The sequence below is a fragment of the Lepisma saccharinum genome, chromosome 17, assembly GCF_977018435.1.
Source record: "Lepisma saccharinum chromosome 17, izLepSacc3.1, whole genome shotgun sequence".
Classification (NCBI taxonomy): domain Eukaryota; kingdom Metazoa; phylum Arthropoda; class Insecta; order Zygentoma; family Lepismatidae; genus Lepisma; species Lepisma saccharinum.
The window spans coordinates 23,805,757-23,820,389 of NC_139245.1; the positions used below are offsets into that span (position 1 = coordinate 23,805,757).

Sequence of the window (14,633 nt, forward strand, 5' to 3'; positions counted from 1 at the left end):
CTCTGGCTTAATAGTCAAATCAACATGTTTTGGATTTTCGAAAGTGGGTGGGATTAACACGTGCTTCTTTTCAGTAGTCCTTCCTCATTTTGCAATCCTTTCCTTTCTTTGACGTTCTATTTTTAGGAATTCTGGGCCCTAAAGGGGGGAGGGGGATTATGACCCACACCAACCTCCCTTGGGCATGCCACTAATTGCTATCCCAAGTGTCGACATCACCGCACATTACTGCTTCTTGTAGAGCTACAAAGGGTTCATTTCTGTTAATGTTGAAGTATTGTAATTGTAATCCATAGTTACACCCCCCCCATAGGGATGTGTTCCACTTTTCTGCTTGTGGGGGGGTTCGTCAAAATTTGGGAGGGTGTTGGGGGTGTGTGGATAAATCACTGACTATGTGGAAGGTCACCCCTTAACACTCAACGAAGTAATTAAGTTCAAATGGAACAGATATTTTAACTGATTAGCTAACCTAGATATATCTGATCACCTGCAAACAGCTATTTGCATTACATAGCTATGAAAGCTTCAATTCTTACTTTTCACAAGGAAAGACGTTTGCCAGAAAAGTTGAGATGTCCCAACATTCCTCCCTCACTCCCTTAAACCATTTTTTCAGGATTACACTTTTCCTCGATATATTTTATGAAACTGAGTGTATAAAATCCTATATTGTTTCAATGCAGATTATTTACAGTGGCTATTTTTTATTATTATATGTTTCTGAGCCTGATTTATTACTCTCCACAGAAGTACGAAATCTCACAGGAGTACCAGACTTCAGATTTATCACACTCAGATGGGAGTATGAAAAGTATGATCCTGACCTTTATGGATTTGAAGTCAACTACTGCGAACTTCAGGCATGGGGTCCTCACCGGTGTAGGATAAAGGTTGGTGTCTTCAAATAGAATTCCCATTAAGCCCATTAATTCAGTCTGAACAAGTGTCAGTATGCACCAAGTGAGGAGTGGAGTGCCAAATTGTATTCTCAGACTGGGTACTCAAATCTCTTACTACAGCTCTGTCCTGAGAGTACTTAATATCTGATTTCAATAAAGAAGCTGAATAATACATTGTTATTCTTGTTGCTGTTATTACTACCGGGTGATCCGATTGGGATGTCATAAAAGTAAAGTGTTATATACCAGAAACCATTCAAATTTATTACCTGTTAATGGTACATACATGTGTAGGAGTCTCACAGTTTTGTATCCCAGCACATTAGCACTCAACAGGTCCACCATTGCGGACACAGCACAGTTCATACCGTGCAGACATGTTGCGTCATGTGGCATGCAGCATTTCTGGAGTGATCTGTTGAAAAGCTGCTCTAATCTGCAATTGCAAGTCGGCTTCAGTCTGTGGTTTTTGTGCATACAATGACTTGACGTAACCCCACACAAAAAAATCTGGAGGCGTTAAGTCCGGGCTATTTGCAAACTATGGGATCGGTCCACCACGGCCAAATGAGCGATTGTGGAATATCCCATTAAGATGATCCCGCACTATGAAAGCCCAATGTGGCAGAGCACCATCCTGTTGAAGATTGTCCAGTATCCCAATTTTGCATACCATACAACGCACTGAGCACACTAGTGTGGCGTGACCAGCATCTTGTCTCTCATGCACGCACGCTAGCGCCGCCACGTAGTTGAAGTCTGCAAACCTCCGCTCACTCTAAAGTTATGACCTTACTGCTTAGAGTACGGCAAACTGTTCAGATATATGTACATTAACCTGGTGTGTATAACACTTTACTTTTATGACATTCCAAACTGATCAACCGTTATTATTAAGTAAAAAAATAATACATACAACATGCCAGAAATATGGTGGTTTCACAAGCAGTTACAATGCATTCTCAGACTTGAACAATCCTTAGATTGACATCAATGATTAACTACGTTTGACATGTTCAGTGCAAGTTGTATCCTGATTTGCAAGTTCCTTGTTCACTCCATGCATTTTTACTATTACTAATTGCTTGCTCTATCACTACTCGTTAAATTTTATGAGTTTCAATTTGCACTGCTTGTGTTTCTTACAGTCAATAGATGATTCAGCAGGGAATGAATTGGTTTCACCTACATCCAAAGACCGGCTGTTTTCCGTCATTATCAGTGGACTACGAATGTCCACAAATTATACAATTCAAGTGCAGCCAATTTCAGCTAATAAAATTTTGATACATGCAGGACTTGGGAACAAAATTATACTACAAACACGAGGCTGTAAGTATGGCAGTTTTTCTCTTGTGTGTATAAATCTGACCACATTTGAAGGGTCAGGGGAAAAATCCAGGTAAATCAATTTTCTGTCGTAAGTGAGATAGTGGCGTCATTTCCTGTCATGTGGATGCTGTACTGAACTTTACAACATGCTTTCTTTTGATTCATACACTTGACACTTCCACTCATCAAAGCATATGTTTTTATAACTTTCCATTTACACTTTCATTAGCATTTATTTAACTTTCTGGAATTTGACTTGCCTGGTCTTTCCCCTGTCCCTTCAATTGAGTATGCAATAATGTATTTTCCATTTTCAAGCCTTTACAAATTCATTTGTATCTTCCCAGTGGAGGTGCAGGAGTGAATATCCCCCCCCCCCCAACCTATATTCTGGGCTTGGCTATTATCAATAAATCTATCAAATAAAGTCTCATTCATAGTACCCATAAAAAATTATGATTACTAGAATCAATTTGGTGGAAATTTCCACTTGTGAGATTAATTCATAACAAAAGTTCTATATATTTACGAACAAAAAAAAAATCCCACATAATCTGTGAACCCCTTATATACAATAAAAAGTGCACATTTGAGGCACACTATTAATAGTTTTCAAGGATAGTAAATTTATTAATTACTACTTTTTCTTAAAATTTTGCTTCTGCTTACAGTTTCGGCAAGAGCCAGCCAATGTTTGCCCCATGCTAGTGAGATCGAAGTAGAAACTGGACCCCATTTCGGAGGAAGGATTGCCGTTGAATATGGTTCAGAGGAACGATGTGCTGTTGACGGTGACCCAAACAGCCCACGCTCCATTTACACGCTTCGTATAAACCATCACATCTGCGGAAGTCATGTGAATGAAACAACGGTTGCAACTTTTGTATTAGTCCAGGAGAATCTTCCAATTCTGACACACAGCACCCGGAGATTCCTTGTTCTATGTTCTTATCAACCAGAAACTCTCACTGTTCGAGCAGGGTATGATTACTTTTCTATGTACTACTGTAACTACCTATGTGTGCTGATCTTGAACCTTCTCAATAACCTTTTAACCTTTTAAATAAGAAACATTCTTCCAGGTCATATGATGCATAATTAGTATCCAAAGGAATTTAGTAATAGAATGGAAATAAGTCAGCTCTCTTCATTATGATTTATTCCTTTTTGGCTAAATTTGAAAAAACTCTAGGATTACACACTGTAGAATAGTTTGCTAGAGTTACAAGTAATTTATAATAAACAAAGCATTAAAAGGAATTTATATTTCTGTAGAAGTTCAATTTTCAATTTTTAAAAAATCTGAACTTTTCCTACAGTTCATTTTCCATGGACTGGGAAACAAAATAATTAATATACTTGAAGCAAATACTCACTTCATCTACGAAGATGTGGATGATTAGTTTTCGTCGATACTACAACCATCCTCATAGGAAGCTATTGCTTTACTGCTTGGCAGGCTTCCAATTAAAACTGCTTCGCTGATAGTTACTAAGTGTTCTGCCACATACATTTTAAAATATTGTCGCAGCATCATCTCCTACCGTTGCTACAACAATTAAAACCAAAACTATGACATGGGACCTTTTGTCTTTGCAGTGTGGCTATGAGTGAAACAGTGGAAACTAGAAGTCTGCTAATCAGTAAAATAACAGGTTCCAATGAGAATCGTGGCATCTGTCACTGAAATCAATTGGACATTAATTATGATTTTGTAGATAAAGTGAGTGCATTTGGTATATTAATTTTCCTCTAGTTTTGGACCAGTTAAAAAATATTTGTAAACTTTGTTAAGAAGACGTAATACTGGAAGTGATTGGTTTGGTTTGATTTGGTGTTTTAAATCCACTTTGTGCACAGTAAGGCTAATCGGGACTGGACCTACAATTTAAAGTGGGACCTAACCTATGTGCCTCCACTGGGTATCAAACCCAGGACCCCTTGATTACAAGGCAACGACGCTACCACTGTGCCATCGGGGAGGCCCGTAATACTGGAAGTATGCATTAGTACACATATGATGCATTAATTACTGGAAACATCCGTGTATATTTCTCATTCATTTTGATTGTACTTATATGAGTGGGTGCATTAATACAATGAAATGTATTGTACTAAAGAGCGAATTGTATGTTTCAAATGTACAGCAGCCCAACTTATGCAACCCTATGGCTCGTACACTTCTCTGCTGGTCAACGTTAACTTTCTGGTTGATAGATTGGTTTGGTTTATTTTACTTTGCTTTTCTGCCACTTTTGGCTAGTCGCGAAGATGAGGATGAGTAATGAAATCTATGAAGAGACACTCCCAAAGAACACCCATGCCTACGCTGGGATTTGAACCCCAAACCCCTGATGTCATAGCATGCGGTGCTAACCACTCCGCCATGTAGCTCTTCATATATGTAATAATAATAAAAAAAGATAGGTAGATGCAATAATGTTTTCCAAGAGAGACTACAAAACCATGGAACAATTCCAAGTCCTAATGAAGTAACATGTTACAATGTTTATAGTTGGATTAGAAATTGCTTTTATATAAAAAAGGATAATGAGAATAAATGATAAAATGATTAAACAGGAGGTAACAAACACAAAGAAGCATCCATGTCTTCACTGCTTGACACAGAATTAGTGCTTAAAATTACGAATTAGTGCAATCACACAAACAACACAAATTAATATAACACAAACCTATGCATTAGCAAAAGCATTATATTTAATTTTTAAACAAAGCATACAAATTTATATATCATTCTTTCAGGATTAATTTGCCATCTGATCCAAAAGATCTGCCTGATAATCATGTGGATAGATTGCGACCTGAAGTTATATCTTACGATGCTGAAAATGACAACTCCGCCAATGATGTTCAGGTGTCAAGGCTTCTTCAGAATCAGCCACAACTTATTGATTCTCGAATGACAGAACACTTCCAAGGTAAGTGTTGGGATTATACTATTTTTCAAACAGTACAGCCATTTTAACTAAAACAAAATTTCTGCCTAAACTTCAGAGAAAAATTCTACCTTGCTTAAATCGTATTGGCCCGAATATAAGCTGCACATTTTATCCAAATTCCAATTGTGAAAAATTAAGATGCATCTTATATTCGCAACCTTAAAAAAAATGACATTTCGTCAAATCATTTACTGTTAAAAATGTGCTGATTTCTCATTTGGAATAACGATAACGGAACAATAGCATTGTAGAAACTGGCCACATTGTAGATACCATAATATTATCCAACAATAGCATTGTTGTTTCCAATTGAGCATTGTAAAAACTGTCTGCATTCTTGATAACATCCCTTTTGATTTTATTAAGATTGTGTTCGTTCTTCTCTAAGCTTATACAGGTATTCATTTCTACTGAAGTGGATCTACAGGTTTGTCGCCAATATGAACGATCGTGTGGAAAAGAAAGCATCATCAAGCCTGGGTATAAGACGTAGTTACGATGCAAGTTTCAAACTTGCAGTTGTTCATTACAATAAAGCCACAAGCAACAGAGAGGCCGGAAATAAATATAGACTTGACGAATCTAATGTGCGACGTTGGGTTGCTGCTGAGCCGAAAGTGAAAAATGCACTTTCAACGAGAAGGGACCAATCATATTTTCTTCCCTCGGATTATATTCGGGTATCTTTTCTTTTCGCTCCTTCAAATTTTAGGGTGCGGCTTATATTTGGGCTAATTCGGTATAATATGTCGTTAATGCAGTGCAGAGGTATTATCTACTTGCATTATAGAAGATTTGGATTGATTTGTTGTTTTAAGTCCACTTTATGCACAGTAAGGTTAATCGGGACTGGACCTACAGTTTAAAGTGGGATCCGAACCACTATGTGCCTCCACTGGGAATCGAACCTGGGACCCCTTGCTTACAAGGCGACGACGCTACCACTGTGCCATCGGGGAGGCCGCATTATAGAAGAAATTACATATAGGCAAATTCATACTTTTTGGGGGAGAGAGGAGGGATCAGAATGTTACATATTACACGTTTTTATGAAAAATGTTTGGCAAGGTTTGCTTTAGGCCCACTTTTTGGGGGGAGGAAAGAGAAGGGAGCACAGTACCAAGTTTTGTGAAAAATGTTTGGCACAGTTTGCATTTCCATTAGCTGGCAACACTGGTACTCGTACATTGTTATCCCCCCCCCCCCCCCCAAAGTATCTGCCTAGTTTCAATGCAACTTTGCATGAATGTACCACTGCTACATACATTCTTTCATTCATTTTGGTGGCCACAGGGGCATGTCAAATACCAATTTCTTTCTTTGTAAAATTCAATTTTATTATTCTTCGCCTTCCTTTAACTCTCATTATTGAGAGGTACAACATGAAAATTTCACTTCTGCTAAAAGCCCTGTCATTCCGAAAAATAACAAAACCGATTACTTCTCTCTGCGACAATTAGTTCTAGAAATACAATTGTTTTGTACTTTGTGCCAAGTTTGAAAAGCACATGCTTGAAATGTTCGTCAGGAGAGGCTACACACACAGGAGAGGTTAATGTAAATTTGCATACATTTGTTTTCACTACATTAAACTTTGATTAACTCTCTGATTAATGTTATTAATGTTATGGTCTCCCTGTTAAAATTTTCAGTAGTTATACAATTCTGGATCCACAGATCCAGTCCCAATTAGACAATTCATTCTACACTTTGTTTCATTCTTTGGCTGTCTGGAAAAGGACATTACTGAAAGAAGCCTTTGAAGAATTCTATATTAATTTACTGGAACATTTTCTGTTTGTTGAGATGTAACAATGTCATCACTTCTCATTCTACTTACTCATCCCTTTTGAGGAGGGCACATTGATTGATTGAATTGGTGTTTTAAGTCCACTTTATGCACAGTAAGGCTAATCGGGACTGGGCATATAGTATAAAATGGGATCCGAACCACTTTGTGCCTCCACCGGGTATCAAACGTGGGACCCCTTGATTACAAGGCAACGACGCTACCGCTGTGCCATCTGGGAGGCTCGAGCAGGGCACATGAATCTGCCAATGAAATTGTCGCATTATGGAAAACTAATTGAACACAACTTTTTGTTTACAAATTTAAAGGATGAATAAGCACAAGGGAGATATACTATTTATGAAGAAAATGGAAAATTATCACTGGTATCGACAAGAGCGAGGAATAATAATAATACCAAAACAGTAACAGCCTTTCAGTTGAATGCATCAGAATGACAAGATAGCAGGATTACCTTAAAAGAAACAGCTTAAAGAACACACAGTCACAATGCAATGCACGGGTAGCTAAAACTTACAAGGTTCTCATCACGGCCATTTATCATACTCTTTCAGATTAGACATGCACATATAGCACCTTGGAACGTGGAAAAACATGTGTGTAAAATTTATTTCTGCCTAACATCTCTTAAATATGTTTTTCAGATCATTCAGTGGCCCAGTTGGTTCTCATGATAATTCTTGTGATGGCAGGAGTCATTGGTTGTGCTGCCGCTGCGTGGTGGTTTGCTACTAGCACAAAGCACCAACGAATCCCAGGTAAATAAAACACACCACAGTAATTTCACCCAATAATATCTAACAAATAACAACACTCAATCTTCCTAATCATGGTAAAATAGCACACATGTCCTGTTCCACATTGTAAGCAACTGAACAACATAAAGGTTTAACTCTGTTGAACAATGCTTCATTGCACATTTATGCAGCAGTGTGGGCAGAATTTTCATAAGAGATTATATAACTTTTTTGAGATTACCTCCTAAGCTTACTTTTGGGGATTTTGAAAGGTGGAAAGAGCATTTTGTTCATTAGATTTTGTGACAAAATTATGCAAAATTATATGCAAATAAACTTCCAAACCATGTTTCGAAAAGCCATAAAAACTGCAGTGCTGGGACTCGATGCGCTGACCACTCATTACGCAGAGAAACGCTGCTTGGCATGTCCCAGTCCTACAAGGGCTCTTTGCGCTATGAACATTAGTTTTTAGTAAACTTTGATACATGGAATTTGAAGTTAATTTGTCAATATAACACATTCTTGAGTGTAGATTATCCTGTGAGTCATGCAGGATTTCTGGAATACTACAGAGTTAAACTGCAGAAATGGCATAAAAGCATACTTCTTTAAAAAATATATAAACTTTATATCTTAAGCCTTTCAAATACATTTTGGAAAATGAAGATTATGAACATGCCTCTTAGGATGTCTGAAGTCTAAAGTATGCAAAATACATTCACAATATTAACACCTAAATGCAATTTTAAATAACAATTCAAGTCAGAAATTTAGTCCATATTTGTACTGAAATTTTGAGTTGTTATTTATCAGAAATATATTCCTACTAATAGCGAAATAGTCATGCGGCTGTCTTTGGTTCAGTTCAAGTTCAATTGCCCAGATTTTTGGTGTTGATCCAGCAACATGAAGACAACTTTGATTTGATTAGTTTTTTGTTATTTAGTGTAGCTTTTCTGCTACTTCTGACTGTTGGTTAATCAGAACGATGAGGAAAATTACTAAGGGACACTCACAAAGAATGCCCATGTACAGGCTGGGATTTGAATCCAGGACCCCTGGTGTCATAGCATGCTGTGATAACCATTCCGCCACATGAAGACAACTGGCCAGCAACTTGACAAACAGTAAACATAAAAAAAAAATGACAACAGAAAAGTGAATTTTGTGCAATATTTTACCACATTTCTTGCATGCAACTTCTTTGTGAGATTTTAATCTCTACCAACATCTTTCTATGCCAAAACGTTTATTTCTTTGTAGTATTTTGATTTGGTTATGCATGTAAAAAATTGACATTTATATTTTGCAACACATTAAATGTATATATTTTTACAATTTATTTTCAGCTCGTCCTTTCACACCAACAGATGACACTTCAACACTTTCTGCATACGAGAATTTTGAAAATGCAATTCGAGATTCAGCTTCTATGGCAGAGACAGCAAGTGCCAACTCGACACCAGCAGCATCATCCACGGACAGCTGCTCCAGTGTGTTCTCAATCTCAGTATCCGAGACAGCATCCGGACACAACAGAACAGAGGAACAGCCATGTATAACAATAGAGCCTTTATCTCATTCCGAAGCTTAAGTCTCGCATCGTAAAAGGATCAAGTGCACCACCACCTGAACAATAAATTTCCACTCCTTTGTTGACTTCATGTGGGAAATACATGAACTAATTTAACTCTCGAACTTTGTGAGCCAAAGGACAGTGTCATTGGACAAAAACAAAGCTGGATGTGATTACCATGTGAAACCACGATTTCACACATTAAAAGACTGGAAATAACAGAAAGTGATTCAAATAACTACATCTAGAAACTAATCCTTCACACTTACCTTATCCAGCAAGCTGGCAAGGATCCATCTTGAAACTTTAGAGGGAAATTTTCTTTTGATGGTTGCTATCCAAAGTACTAATTTTATCCATTTTGTATTGAAACGGCTGACATGGAAAATCTGTATATTATTTAAAGCGGCCAGTAAGTCAATAATACACATTTTACACATTCAGAAATAAAGATTAACTAAATTTAAAGTTTAATTTGTATTAGTTAATCTTGACATACATTTTAATACATACAAAAATGTATTAAATGGATAAAAGAAGTATTAAAAATATTTTACATTTATTTCCATCTTCAAGGAAGTATTGTTTTTCATGAAATTGTGACAGAATAACAAAATATTGTGTGAAGCAGATTTCAGAATAATTTATTCTCGTTGGAAGATGAAACAAATTTTCTCTTTAAAAAATCAAAAATCAAACAAACTACTGTAGCTATCCATTAAATTTAAATGTGGAAACATTTTTATGCTCCTCATTTCAAAATCAAATCATCATGTTGTGGCAAAATTTGAACTCATGACTCTGATACTTGGTCAAAAAACATGGTTTCCAAACAACACAAAAATGGATAAAAAATTTCATTGGATACATTGGGGAATATTCTATATTACCATATTAGATTTTTAATTAGATTTATTCACAGGATTGGATTGTGAAATGAATGTGTGTATATACTGTTTATAACATGCAAAACAAAAACCACACTACGCAGCAATATCTACATATTTCTTACCTTAGCAATGCTCTATATCGTTCCATTTGTAAACATAAACACTTTCTGTTCTGATTCACAGGCAGTGTGGCTGTGATATATTCATCTCCAGTTCTTATGTTAATACATTAAAATACTGTATAAGTATTATTATTTTAAAGTAAGCTGTAATAATTTTTAATGAAGTTAATTCTTACAACAAACATATTTGTATACTGTATTTAAATGGAAAGATGAATGCCAAAGTCCAAGTTAATGTAAAATTGCCAGATTAATGAGTAATGAAGATAAAAACTCATGTGAGATTGTACTTAATTCATGTCTTGATGATGTTTGTATTGTAACAAAATTGTTTTCACAATAAAATAATAAATATTATACTCCATTCAATAATTTCTTGTTTAAGAATTTATGTAAAATTACATTTAAAGGTGAATATTCTGAATGGTTTGTGTGTGCATATCTACAAAGCATTCCCTGACATTCGCTACGAGACACGGCGGCAAGCGGCCCGGCATCAGCGCTTGTCTTTCCCGGTGAAAGGTTAACAGTCGCACGCTACAGTCTGTTTCTTTCGCTCTCCCTGCCTTCGCTCTTTCCCTTTCTGTTGACGTTGCAGACTGACACCAGTATAATCCTCCCTCGGAAGTTGTGTTGTGTTGTGTCCGTGTGTTGAAGATTGAAGATTGTGGCTTAATATGGCACCACAAAAGTTTACATTACAACAAAGGATTCATCTTGTCGAGTGTTAGTTCGGAAAGAGGAATTGTGGAGAAGTGCGACGACGTTTTGCAATGAAATTTCCTGGTGTTCCCGTTCCACATAGGACCACTATATTAAACCTCGTAAAAAAGTTTAGAGTAACAGGGTCAGTTCTGAATAAAAGTGAAAAGAAAAACCTACGTGTACTTACTGAGGAAAAACTTGATGAGATAGGACAAAGGTTAGAACAGTCTCCTCGGAAATCTATCCACCGCCTCTCACAAGAAATGGGTGTTTCAAAAACTACAGCATTTAGAGCCGCTAAAGTTGTTAATCAGGAGAATTACAGTAGACAAACTTGCACGTGTAAATGCAAATTTCCTTCAGAGATGCCAGGAATGTGTTGCAGCAGAGGGACATCATTTTCAACACCTTCTGAAGTCAAGGTTAGTACACAATATAAAAACTGTAATTTTAAATAGCCGACTCTAGCGACTGTCGCGGACCCCGTTTACCGGGAAAGACAAGCGCTGATGCCGGGCCGTTTGCTGCCGAGTCTCGTAGCGAATGTCAGGGAATGCTCTGTAGAAGCCCATGATGACAGACTGGGCTGAATCAAGACCAGCTTTTCTTTTGTTCTTTGTGTATTAGTTATTGTATACAGGTAATTTTTATGTTATTTCTCTTCTTTTACTACCCTAATGGCAACAAAGAAGATGAAACAATGAACGAACAAATGCACCTTATCCATGATGTGTGGCTTGTCTTTCATAATGCATTTTTTTTAATTTAAATTATCCACAAAAGTGCCTCTGGAACAATACATTTTTTTTCATACAGGTATGAAATCATGTACTTGTCCACATATTTTCATCTTGTTCCATTAATTTTGTTCATACATGGTGTTCACTCTCCAGAGCAGTACTTTACCAGAGAATTGCTGTTATTAAAATTAACACATGCAGACAAGTGATGAAATTATTTCTTGTCATCATAAACACTGTATCGCTCTTGGTGAAAGCATAAAACATTCTATTTCACACAAAATTCTCTTAAAGAGTTGTCATAAGAGCAGATAAGACCATTTGAAATAGTGATACTTTTCTTTCTACTTTGGTTATTATATATTACTTTTTTACCTCTCAAGTTAACACATTGGGGTCTCACGACGGGCATAGCCCGCAGTGCACTTAAAGTCAATGTGGACGAACGACGGGCATAGCCCGTCGTGCGGTATGCAATCGCTTTGCCGATTGAACGACGGGCTATGCTCGTACTTCGTCTCATGCGCGTGTTCATTCAAGCCCCTCTGTTGAAATTCCGACCGCTAGGTGACTCATGTGCTATTTATATCTCGCACCTGTGACTATTTGTTGTCGGGTTGATGTACTGTGCATTGTTTAGAATGGCGTCATTAGATCCAGACTGCATAGAGGATTCCGCCCCAGAGTTTGAAGTTAGCGACGATTTTGATGATGCAGATGAATTTGAAGATTTGAAAGGTAGGTTATATTCGTAATAATTATTGTCGACAATATAAACAGTGTTGCAAACTCTAGTAATGTATGAATGAAGTGAGAAGAGGTAATTGTTTTGGGTCTATTCATCTTGCCTCTTGCTTGATTCTCCTACATGCACTGATGTATTTTTAGTTTTTCCATTTATTATTTTGTATAGGGTATGTAAAATGACAATGTATTTTATTTATTTAGTTTATTTATTTATTTCTTTAATTTTTACAGATGACGCAGAACCAACTGATACATCGTCTGGTCCTGTCCTGCAGCCACTTTTTCATACAAAAGCTAATTACTTGTAATTTGTAATTATTTTTTGTTATGTGCACGTAAGAAGTATTCTTATGCAAGATTCAAAAGATGTATTGATAGTTTATGTAGTTAATTATTGAAATTTCCAGATTACGAACTTAAAATATCTCTATATTAACATTTGTTACAATGTTGTACTTTTTTCTTCTTCACAAAACATTGCTGAAAAAAATATTAAAAAACGTCTGAAAATGAAAATAAAATTTAAGAAATTTTTGTTCATTGAAAAGAGGAAGTTTTGTAGATTTAAGAAATATGTGGTTTAATAAAAACAAATGAAAAATATTTTTTCTATGATTTTTTGAAAAACATCCAAAAACCGCAGACCAGAGGTAACAATGCTGTATTATGAGGCCAGACCCGAATGTGTTAATAGCAACAATGAGAACAAATAAACTGATTATATGCATGATAGGATGAACACAATAATACACCCATGCCTTAACCAAGGTTTGAACCTGAGATCTCTGGCTTTGAAGCACATTGTGATGACCATTCTGCCATAGAGATAGGTTCGATAATTTCCCAGGCTCTGTGTATCTTGTGTGATCCATAAAATGCCTCACAACACTTATGCAGCTTAAATATCCTGGGAATTGTGCAAAATGCATAACTGTCATTGATTATATGCCATTATTGTGTGTGAAAGTTATTTTTAAGTGACAGCTGTTCTAATATTCTGATTTTCCCAAAATTCTGATAGATTAATATGTTATAGTTGCAGTGGAATATACAATACATTTATAATATTCTGTTTCAGTCATGTTATAGTTGAAATACGGAAGGAATTGAACTTTGGTATTGGCTCAGCTTTGATAAGAAATAAATATGGATGTATTGCAAATAAAAAAAAAATAACATTATTCATTCAAGAAACTGGAGAATCGCTGCTAACTTCTTCCCTTATGTCTAAGTAGGAACAGCATTGTCTTTGGTTCAATGAAATTGAAAAGATTTCTCTCCATTGTACAACTTTTATTATTAAAACTGAATGTATGAAAAACAAGCGAAGTACCGTATTTACTCACATGTGTGTATAATGCGCATCCTGGTTTTTGAGGGGGCAAAACTTACAAAAAATTATGTCTTGTATATAATGTGCAGTATAATCCAGGTTCAAGAAATGGCTTTCTTAGTTGTAGGTCGTAAAATTGTTGCTATGCAGATCAAAAGTGAATGACATCCTACCTATTTAATAAGTCATCTGTTGTTATGTGGACCAAGAGGAGAAGGTTCCTTCAATTTGTGATGAGCTTATTTCAATTGCATTGCACATTAGGGTTGCCATCTTCAATAGAATAGTGTTGCCATATTTAGAAACTGCAGAATTTAAGCTTTACAACAATATATAACATGATAGGGTTCCATAAACATGAAAAATCAATGCAAATGTCACAAAATCATGGAATGACCCTGTACAGTTTCATGTTGGCTCTCTGAATTATTCCGTGCATAATACGCACCACAGTTTTCGGGTGCAAAAATTTTGGAAAAAAGTGTGCATTATACATGAGTAAATACATTAACATGCCTCCCTGATGCCGCAGTGGTAGAGTCGTTGCCTTGTAATCAAGAGGTCCCGGGTTCGATACCCGGTGGAGGCACATAGTGGTTTGGATCCCACTTAAAACTGTAGGTCCAGTCCTGATTAGCCGTACTGTGCACAAAGTAGACTTAAAACACCAAATCAAACCAAATACGGTAACAGTATTAATTCAGGCAATTTTCAAATAAAACTTGGTCTAAAAATACTCTTTAAAAATGTATTAAACTTCTATGTACAGACCTCGC

General features: G+C 36.4%; 1 protein-coding gene across 1 annotated transcript in view; it reads left to right on the forward strand.

Moving 5' to 3' along the window:
- LOC146001612 (uncharacterized) overlaps positions 1–10,698 on the forward strand; it is a 69,564-nt gene extending 58,866 nt beyond the window's left edge. The window contains exons 3-8 of the mRNA XM_083139147.1: positions 751–893; positions 2,051–2,234; positions 2,906–3,215; positions 4,998–5,173; positions 7,649–7,762; positions 9,094–10,698. Coding sequence (XP_082995273.1) covers positions 751–893; positions 2,051–2,234; positions 2,906–3,215; positions 4,998–5,173; positions 7,649–7,762; positions 9,094–9,338 — 1,172 coding nt within the window. The 3' untranslated portion in view covers positions 9,339–10,698. The remainder of the gene's footprint in view (positions 1–750; positions 894–2,050; positions 2,235–2,905; positions 3,216–4,997; positions 5,174–7,648; positions 7,763–9,093) is intronic.
- Positions 10,699–14,633: the final 3,935 nt, after the last annotated feature.